Source organism: Engystomops pustulosus, chromosome 2 (genome assembly GCF_040894005.1).
Source record: "Engystomops pustulosus chromosome 2, aEngPut4.maternal, whole genome shotgun sequence".
Taxonomy (NCBI): Eukaryota; Metazoa; Chordata; class Amphibia; order Anura; family Leptodactylidae; genus Engystomops; species Engystomops pustulosus.
This window is the reverse complement of record NC_092412.1, coordinates 249169468-249181927: the sequence shown is the minus strand read 5'-3', so window position 1 is coordinate 249181927 and position 12460 is coordinate 249169468. Positions and strand designations below refer to the sequence as shown.

The 12460-nt window shown below is 36.4% G+C and overlaps 1 protein-coding gene across 2 annotated transcripts in view; it reads right to left on the bottom strand.

Moving 5' to 3' along the window:
* SH3BGR (SH3 domain binding glutamate rich protein) overlaps nt 1-12460 on the bottom strand; it is a 44678-nt gene that overhangs the window by 25992 nt on the left and 6226 nt on the right. For both annotated transcript variants that reach the window (XM_072138781.1, XM_072138782.1), the window contains exon 3: nt 11206-11286. In XM_072138781.1, the coding sequence (XP_071994882.1) occupies nt 11206-11286 (81 nt within the window). The remainder of the gene's footprint in view (nt 1-11205; nt 11287-12460) is intronic.

Genomic DNA, 12460 nt, shown 5'->3' with positions numbered 1-12460 from the left:
CATACCGCCATATACACACCCGGCATACAGCGCGCAGTGTGCTCAGCCATATTTAATAGGATAATGGGATTCCTCCATGTTTATACACAGCAGGAGGGGAATCTGCTTACAGAACCATTAAACCTCGAGTCACCGGCGTGTACAGGGGAGACCGGATAATTTAGGTGGAATTTACTGAAGATTGAAAGCAAAGACCCTTCTATCTTTCAATATAGTCAGTAAATAGTTAAAACGTATATATTGCTTCCATATGGTGCACATATAGCGCTACTAAATAATACCAACATAGAATATTCATAGAATGACGCTATAATCTGTCCCAAAAATATCTTATAGGGCTCACAGGCAGCAAATAAATCACTTTAAGTAATAAAAAGCACCAAAATAAAACCTACAAAAAGTACCCAGATAATAATACTACACTACACTGTCCCCAACCAGAGGACATCATACTGCCAACAGTGTACTTATAGTTAAACTGCTATAATACTGCCCGTATAGTGCTGCTGTATCTAGTACCACTGCACAGTGCCCACATAAGCAATCATAATACATAATATGGTAACACAGCGGCTAAATAATACCGTCATATTACATTACTTAGCTACACTGTACCCATATAGTAGTACTATAATAGATAATACCAACACACATTGGGAAAAACATATATACCCTATTCATAATACTGACTCAGTACTCAAATAATAATGCCACCATAATATATAAAGACGCCATATAGTGCTCACACCGCAATACATAAATATAAGCATTTTTACCAGAAGCCAGACTACTGCCAAGGTTATACAATACCATATTAAACTAGCAGGACACATAATACCGTCATACAGTTGCTATATAATACAATTGTATTACATTACATTATACTGCCAAACAATGTGGTAACCAAAGAGCTGAGAAATAATACCACCATAATACATAATATTACCTCACAGTACCCATACAGGTCCACTGTAAAACATGAGGCCGTCACATGGTGTCCACACATAACAGCCAGAATAGTAGTCCATTAATTATTGATCTATAACACGGCCAATACAGTATCATTAATATTAAAGTAGTGCTGCTCCATACATTCATTTAATTAAACAAGCAGTATACATAAAATAGCCACGGATTGCCAAAATAATACCACAATAATACATAATAGTGCCACACAGTACTCAAATAATGCAGCCTCATGACATAATACAAGAACCCCAAATAACACCACCTTAATACAGAATATTGGGGAGTAGATAAATAATACCACCATAATACAGAATACTGCGGAGTAGATAAATAATACCACCATAATACATAATACTGCGGAGTAGATAAATAGCACCACCGTAATACATAATACTGCGGAGTAGATAAATAATACCACCATAATACATAATACTGCAGGGTAGATAAATAATACCACCATAATACAGAATACTGCGGAGTAGATAAATAATACCACCATAATACAAAATACTGTGGAGTAGATAAATAATACCACCATAATACAGAATACTGCGGAGTAGATAAATAATACCACCATAATACATAATACTGCGGAGTACATAAATAATACCACCATAATACAGAATACTGCAGAGTAGATAAATAATACCACCATAATATATAATACAGCGGAGTAGATAAATAATACCAACATAATACAGAATACTGCGGAGTAGATAAATAATACCACCATAATACAAAATACTGTGGAGTAGATAAATAATACCACCATAATACATAATACTGCGGAGTAGATAAATAACACCACCATAATACAGAATACTGCGGAGTAGATAAATAATACCACCATAATACATAATACTGCGGAGCAGATAAATAATACCACCATAATACAGAATACTGCGGAGTAGATAAATAATACCACCATAATACAGAATACTGCGGAGTAGAAAAATAATACCACAATAATACATAATAAAGCAGAGTAGATAAATAATACCACCATAATACATAATACTGCGGAGTACAAAAATAATACCACCATAATACAGAATACTGCGGAGTACATAAATAATACCACCATAATACAGAATACTGCAGAGTAGATAAATAATACCACCATAATACAGAATACTGCGGAGTAGATAAATAATACCACCATAATATATAATACAGCGGAGTAGATAAATAACACCACCATAATACAGAATACTGCGGAGTAGATAAATAATACCACCATAATACAGAATACTGCGGAGTAGATAAATAATACCACAATAATACATAATAAAGCAGAGTAGATAAATAATACCACCATAATACATAATACTGCGGAGTACATAAATAACACCACCATAATACAGAATACTGCGGAGTAGATAAATAATACCACCATAATACAGAATACTGCCGAGCAGATAAATAATACCACCATAATACAGAATACTGCAGAGTAGATAAATAATACCACCATAATACATAATACTGCGGAGTAGATAAATAATACCACCATAATACATAATACTGCGGAGTAGATAAATAATACCACCATAATACATATACTGCGGAGTAGATAAATAATACCACCATAATACATAATACTGTGGAGTAGATAAATAATACCACCATAATACTGAATACTGCGGAGTAGATAAATAATACCACCATAATACTGAATACTGCGGAGTAGATAAATAATACCACCATAATACTGCGCAGTAGATAAATAACACCACCATAATACATAATACTGCGGAGTAGATAAATAACACCAGCATAATACAGAATACTGCGGAGTAGATAAATAACACCAGCATAATACATAATACTGCGGAGTAGATAAATAATACAACCATAATACAGAATACTGCGGAGTAGATAAATAATACCACCATAATACAGAATACTGCGGAGTAGATAAATATACATAATGCTGCCACACAGTCTCATATAATAGTACTGTAATACTCCTGAGTGCTCCTGGGCCCTCTCCTGTTGCTGGCATAGTTCTGCTTTGGTTGTTGATGCCCCCAAATACAACCAGCGCCAAACACAGAGCAGAGGGGCACATGGAGGCGAGAAGAAGCTGCACTGTGGTGCAAGGAGCCTGCTCCGGAGGTCTCCAGTATTTGTCTGCTCCGGAGGTCTCCAGTATTTGTCTGCTCCGGAGGTCTCCAGTATTTTCCTGCTCTGGGGGTCTCCAGTATTTGCCAGCTCTGGGGGTCTCCAGTATTTGTCTGCTCCGGAGGTCTCCAGTATTTGTCTGCTCCGGAGGTCTCCAGTATTTGCCTGCTTTGGGGGTCTCCAGTATTTGCCAGCTCTGGGGGTCTCCAGTATTTGCCAGCTCTGGGGGTCTCCAGTATTTGCCAGCTCTGGGGGTCTCCAGTATTTGTCAGCTCTGGAGTCTCCAGTATTTGTCTGCTCCGGAGATCTCCAGTATTTGTCTGCTCTGGGGGTCTCCAGTATTTGTCTGCTCCAGAGGTCTCCAGTATTTGTCTGCTCTGGGGGTCTCCAGTATTTGTCTGCTCCAGAGGTCTCCAGTATTTGTCTGCTCTGGAGGTCTCCAGTACTATTATTGTCTGTTCCATGGGTTTTTCAATTATTATGCTGTGTCTGCTCTGGGGTCTCCAGTATTGTTATCTACTCTGGAGTCTCCACTATTATTGCCTGATCTGAATGTAGTATTTGGTTGCTGTGGTAGTATTTGTGGGGTACAAGGAAGGTACTTGCTTAAGGAAGGTACCCGCAGACTGGTAGAAGATGTTATTAGATGTGAAGGGGTTAACAATGTGGGTAATATTACACTTTATAGGGTTAGTGATCTGTGCCTTTAAGATGGTCTCTCACCCCCTCTGTTGTTGCTTACCTCATGACATCCTCCCCTCCTAAAGGACATGAGGGTTTATATAGCTGCTCTTCATTTCCCTCTCCATCTTTGGGGCGACACTCAAGCTGTCCCTCCTTACCATCCTATGTTATTGAGATGTTATGTTTTTTGTAATGTTTTTCCTTTTTATTTTATAGTTAATTTGAAGCAACAGCAGGTGGAATGGCGGAAGATGTGAGACGGTGGTTGCTCGGTTGGCTGACTTCCCGGCTGGGAGTCCAGATGGGCATCCAGCTTCCATGGCTCAAAATTGTGTTATTCTATCCCAAGTGCTCAATTTTTTTTGGACATGACATGTAAAAAATAAAGCTGTGACCCAATTTCCCACTTCACAAGAACCTCAGTAAATTTTAGAAGTTAACTGTTAAAGTAATTTATTAACGTGGCTTAAAGGGTGGTTTACATGAGGTGCCACGTTTCTCTCCAGTCTGTTACTGTACTGTGGTATTTATAGTTTCTGAGTGGCATTTTGAAGTTGAACAGTATGACAGTATGGCTCTTGGACCAGTAAATGTTCTTTACCCCCGGCCTAAATCCTTAGATCAGGAATAGAGCAGACATTAAAAAGGAAATGTCATCATTTTCATACTTTATTATATGTTTGTAGAGTTGGAGTCGGTCCATTTTATCACAACTCTGACCCACCAAAATAGTCACCAATTCCACAGACCTAAACAATAACAACATAATACACAACATCATAACCAAATACTACAACTATAGTAAATAATACTACAACACAATGCCCACATAAAACACACACAAGACATAATAATGCCGCACAATACTCTAACGTAGCAGACAGAATACATAATTTTGTTATTCAGTGATCCATTCATACCAGTATGATGTATTACACTGCAACCATAGTAGCAGGATGCCCAAATAATATCACCATAATACATAACACTGCCACACAGTACCCAAATAATATCACTATAATACATAACACTGCCACACAGTACCCAAATAATATCACCATAATACATAACACTGCCACACAGTACCCAAATAATATCACCATAATACATAACACTGCCACACAGTACCCAAATAATATCACTATAATACATAACACTGCCACACAGTACCCAAATAATATCACCATAATACATAACACTGCCACACAGTACCCAAATAATATCACCATAATACATAACACTGCCACACAGTACCCAAATAATATCACCATAATACATAACACTGCCACACAGTACCCAAATAATATCAGTATAATACATAATACTGCCACACAGTACCCAAATAATATCACTATAATACATAACACTGCCACACAGTACCCAAATAATATCACTATAATACATAACACTGCCACACAGTACCCAAATAATATCACCATAATACATAACACTGCCACACCGTACCCAAATAATATCACTATAATACATAACACTGCCACACAGTACCCAAATAATATCACCATAATACATAACACTGCCACACAGTACCCAAATAATATCACCATAATACATAACACTGCCACACAGTACCCAAATAATATCACTATAATACATAACACTGCCACACAGTACCCAAATAATATCACCATAATACATAACACTGCCACACCGTACCCAAATAATATCACTATAATACATAACACTGCCACACAGTACCCAAATAATATCACCATAATACATAACACTGCCACACAGTACCCAAATAATATCACTATAATACATAACACTGCCACGCAGTACCCAAATAATATCACTATAATACATAACACTGCCACACAGTACCCAAATAATATCACCATAATACATAACACTGCCACACAGTACCCAAATAATATCACTATAATACATAACACTGCCACACAGTACCCAAATAATATCACCATAATGCATAACACTGCCACACAGTACCCAAATAATATCACTATAATACATAACACTGCCACACAGTACCCAAATAATATCACTATAATACATAACACTGCCACACAGTACCCAAATAATATCCCCATAATACATAACACTGCCACACCGTACCCAAATAATATCACTATAATACATAACACTGCCACACAGTACCCAAATAATATCACCATAATACATAACACTGCCACACAGTACCCAAATAATATCACTATAATACATAACACTGCCACGCAGTACCCAAATAATATCACCATAATGCATAACACTGCCACACAGTACCCAAATAATATCACTATAATACATAACACTGCCACACAGTACCCAATAATATCACTATAATACATAACACTGCCACACAGTACCCAAATAATATCCCCATAATACATAACACTGCCACACAGTAACCAAATAATATCACTATAATACATAACACTGCCACACAGTACCCAAATAATATCACTATAATACATAACACTGCCACACAGTACCCAAATAATATCACTATAATACATAACACTGCCACACAGTACCCAAATAATATCACCATAATACATAACACTGCCACACAGTACCCAAATAATATCACTATAATACATAACACTGCCACACAGTACCCAAATAATATCACTATAATACATAACACTGCCACACAGTACCCAAATAATATCACTATAATACATAACACTGCCACACAGTACCCAAATAATATCCCCATAATACATAACACTGCCACACAGTACCCAAATATAATCACTATAATACATAACACTGCCACACAGTACCCAAATAATATCACTATAGTACATAACACTGCCACACAGTACCCAAATAATATCACTATAATACATAACACTGCCACACAGTACCCAAATATAATCACTATAATACATAACACTGCCACACAGTACCCAAATAATATCACCATAATACATAACACTGCCACACAGTACCCAAATAATATCACTATAATACATAACACTGCCACACAGTACCCAAATAATATCACTATAATACATAACACTGCCACACAGTACCCAAATAATATCCCCATAATACATAACACTGCCACACAGTACCCAAATATAATCACTATAATACATAACACTGCCACACAGTACCCAAATAATATCACTATAATACATAACACTGCCACACAGTACCCAAATAATATTACTATAATACATAACACTGCCACACAGTACCCAAATATAATCACTATAATACATAACACTGCCACACAGTACCCAAATAATATCACCATAATACATAACACTGCCACACAGTACCCAAATAATATCACCATAATACATAACACTGCCACACAGTACCCAAATAATATCACTATAATACATAACACTGCCACACAGTACCCAAATAATATTACTATAATACATAACACTGCCACACAGTACCCAAATAATATCACCATAATACATAACACTGCCACACAGTACCCAAATAATATCACCATAATACATAACACTGCCACACAGCACCCAAATAATATCACCATAATACATAACACTGCCACACAGTACCCAAATAATATCACCATAATACATAACACTGCCACACAGTACCCAAATAATATCACCATAATACATAACACTGCCACACAGTACCCAAATAATATAACCATAATACATAACACTGCCACACAGTACCCAAATAATATCACTATAATACATAACACTGCCACACAGTACCCAAATAATATCACTATAATACATAACACTGCCACACAGTACCCAAATAATATCCCCATAATACATAACACTGCCACACAGTACCCAAATAATATCACCATAATACATAACACTGCCACACAGTACCCAAATAATATCACTATAATACATAACACTGCCACACAGTACCCAAATAATATCACTATAATACATAACACTGCTACACAGTACCCAAATAATATCACTATAATACATAACACTACCACACAGTACCCAAATAATATCACTATAATACATAACACTGCCACACAGTACCCAAATAATATCACCATAATACATAACACTGCCACACAGTACCCAAATAATATCACTATAATACATAACACTGCCACACAGTACCCAAATAATATCACTATAATACATAACACTGCCAAACAGTACCCAAATAATATCACTATAATACATAACACTGCCACACAGTACCCAAATAATATCACTATAATACATAACACTGCCACACAGTACCCAAATAATATCACCATAATACATAACACTGCCACACAGTACCCAAATAATATCACTATAATACATAACACTGCCACACAGTACCCAAATAATATCACCATAATACATAACACTGCCACACAGTACCCAAATATAATCACTATAATACATAACACTGCCACACAGTACCCAAATAATATCACTATAGTACATAACACTGCCACACAGTACCCAAATAATATCACTATAATACATAACACTGCCACACCGTACCCAAATAATATCACCATAATACATAACACTGCCACACAGTACCCAAATAATATCACCATAATACATAACACTGCCACACAGTACCCAAATATAATCACTATAATACATAACACTGCCACACAGTACCCAAATAATATCACCATAATACATAACACTGCCACACAGTACCCAAATAATATCACCATAATACATAACACTGCCACACAGTACCCAAATAATATCACCATAATACATAACACTGCCACACAGTACCCAAATAATATCACTATAATACATAACACTGCCACACAGTACCCAAATAATATTACTATAATACATAACACTGCCACACAGTACCCAAATAATATCACCATAATACATAACACTGCCACACAGCACCCAAATAATATCACCATAATACATAACACTGCCACACAGTACCCAAATAATATCACCATAATACATAACACTGCCACACAGTACCCAAATAATATCACCATAATACATAACACTGCCACACAGTACCCAAATAATATCACCATAATACATAACACTGCCACACAGTACCCAAATAATATCACTATAATACATAACACTGCCACACAGTACCCAAATAATATCACTATAATACATAACACTGCCACACAGTACCCAAATAATATCCCCATAATACATAACACTGCCACACAGTACCCAAATAATATCACCATAATACATAACACTGCCACACAGTACCCAAATAATATCACTATAATACATAACACTGCCACACAGTACCCAAATAATATCACTATAATACATAACACTGCCACACAGTACCCAAATAATATCACTATAATACATAACACTACCACACAGTACCCAAATAATATCACTATAATACATAACACTGCCACACAGTACCCAAATAATATCACCATAATACATAACACTGCCACACAGTACCCAAAAAATATCACTATAATACATAACACTGCCACACAGTACCCAAATAATATCACTATAATACATAACACTGCCACACAGTACCCAAATAATATCACTATAATACATAACACTGCCACACAGTACCCAAATAATATCACTATAATACATAACACTGCCACACAGTACCCAAATAATATCCCCATAATACATAACACTGCCACACAGTACCGAAATATAATCACTATAATACATAACACTGCCACACAGTACCCAAATAATATCACTATAGTACATAACACTGCCACACAGTACCCAAATAATATCACTATAATACATAACACTGCCACACCGTACCCAAATAATATCACCATAATACATAACACTGCCACACAGTACCCAAATAATATCACCATAATACATAACACTGCCACACAGTACCCAAATATAATCACTATAATACATAACACTGCCACACAGTACCCAAATAATATCACTATAATACATAACACTGCCACACAGTACCCAAATAATATCACCATATTACATAACACTGCCACACAGTACCCAAATAATATCACCATAATACATAACACTGCCACACAGTACCCAAATAATATCACTATAATACATAACACTGCCACACAGTACCCAAATAATATTACTATAATACATAACACTGCCACACAGTACCCAAATAATATCACCATAATACATAACACTGCCACACAGTACCCAAATAATATCACCATAATATATAACACTGCCACACAGCACCCAAATAATATCCCCATAATACATAACACTGCCACACAGTACCCAAATAATATCACCATAATACATAACACTGCCACACAGTACCCGAATAATATCACTATAATACATAACACTGCCACACAGTACCCAAATAATATAACCATAATACATAACACTGCCACACAGTACCCAAATAATATCACTATAATACATAACACTGCCACACAGTACCCAAATAATATCACTATAATACATAACACTGCCACACCGTACCCAAATAATATCACCATAATACATAACACTGCCACACAGTACCCAAATAATATCACCATAATACATAACACTGCCACACAGTACCCAAATAATATCACCATAATACATAACACTGCCACACAGTACCCAAATAATATCACCATAATACATAACACTGCCACACAGTACCCAAATAATATCACCATAATACATAACACTGCCACACAGTACCCAAATAATATCACCATAATACATAACACTGCCACACAGTACCCAAATAATATCACTATAATACATAACACTGCAACACAGTACCCAAATAATATCCCCATAATACATAACACTGCCACACAGTACCCAAATAATATCACCATAATACATAACACTGCCACACAGTACCCAAATAATATCACTATAATACATAACACTGCCACACAGTACCCAAATAATATCACTATAATACATAACACTGCCACACAGTACCCAAATAATATCACTATAATACATAACACTGCCACACAGTACCCAAATAATATCACTATAATACATAACACTGCCACACAGTACCCAAATAATATCACTATAATACATAACACTGCCACACAGTACCCAAATAATATCACCATAATACATAATACTGCCACACAGTACCCAAATAATATCACTATAATACATAACACTGCCACACAGTACCCAAATAATATCACCATAATACATAACACTGCCACACAGTACCCAAATAATATCACTATAATACATAACACTGCCACACAGTACCCAAATAATATCACCATAATACATAACACTGCCACACAGTACCCAAATAATATCACCATAATACATAACACTGCCACACCTTAACAAATAATAGCATAACACAGTCCCAAAGTAATAGAAGAAGCCACTGATAATGTGCTGAAAACACTCCCCAGTCTGTGTATAGGAGGATCAAGGCAGGGAACAGCGCTCCTGAGCATGTGCGACCACCGGCGCAGGACACAATGTATCACAGAATGAAAACCGTGGATGTAAAAGAGATATAACACAATATAATGTGTCCCATATCATCTACCTTTGCACTTATAGGAGGAGCCAGACCCAGGAACACATAGATTTCATTTCCTTCTTTAGCATCAAAGAAAGAGTCAAAGTCCTGAAAAATATCAGAAAAAATAGTAAATTTATTGTTTTTACTTTATCTACACAAAAAATTTAGCAAGTTTATAAATTCATCACATTCCGTACTGATCCTGAGTTACATCTCGTCGTATTATACCCCAGAGCTGCACTCACTATTCTGCTGCTGGTGCAGTCACTGTGTACATACATGACATTACTTATCCTGTACTGATCCTGAGTTACATCCTGTATTATACTCCAGAGCTGCACTTACTATTCTGCTGCTGGTGCAGTCACTGTGTACATACATGACATTACTTATCCTGTACTGATCCTGAGTTACATCCTGTATTATACTCCAGAGCTGCACTCACTATTCTGCTGCTGGTGCAGTCACTGTGTACATACATGACATTACTTATCCTGTACTGATCCTGAGTTACATCCTGTATTATACTCCAGAGCTGCACTCACTATACTGCTGCTGGTGCAGTCACTGTATACATACATGACATTACTTATCCTGTACTGATCCTGAGTTACATCCTGTATTATACTCCAGAGCTGCACTCACTATTCTGCTGCTGGTGCAGTCACTGTGTACATACATGACATTACTTATCCTGTACTGATCCTGAGTTACATCCTGTATTATACTCCAGAGCTGCACTCACTATACTGCTGCTGGTGCAGTCACTGTATACATACATGACATTACTTATCCTGTACTGATCCTGAGTTACATCCTGTATTATACCCCAGAGCTGCACTCACTATTCTGCTGCTGGTGCAGTCACTGTGTACATACATGACATTACTTATCCTGTACTGATCCTGAGTTACATCCTGTATTATACTCCAGAGCTGCACTCACTATTCTGCTGCTGGTGCAGTCACTGTATACATACATGACATAAATTATCCTGTACTGAAGTTTTGTCTGCTCTCTGGTCTTAATTATAATTATTTGTCTACTCTGGGGGTCACCATTATTATAATTTGCACTGGGGGTCTCCATTAGTACTACCTGCTTTAGGGGTCTCCATTGTTAGCATTATCTGCTCTGAGGTCCAGGATTTGACACCTGACAGATAGATATATTTATTGGGGCTACAATAAATATTATTTATTCAGACTGCAAAATGTATAGAATTATTAATTTATTTCAAGGGCTACATTATATATAGTATAATCTGTTGCAGTATATT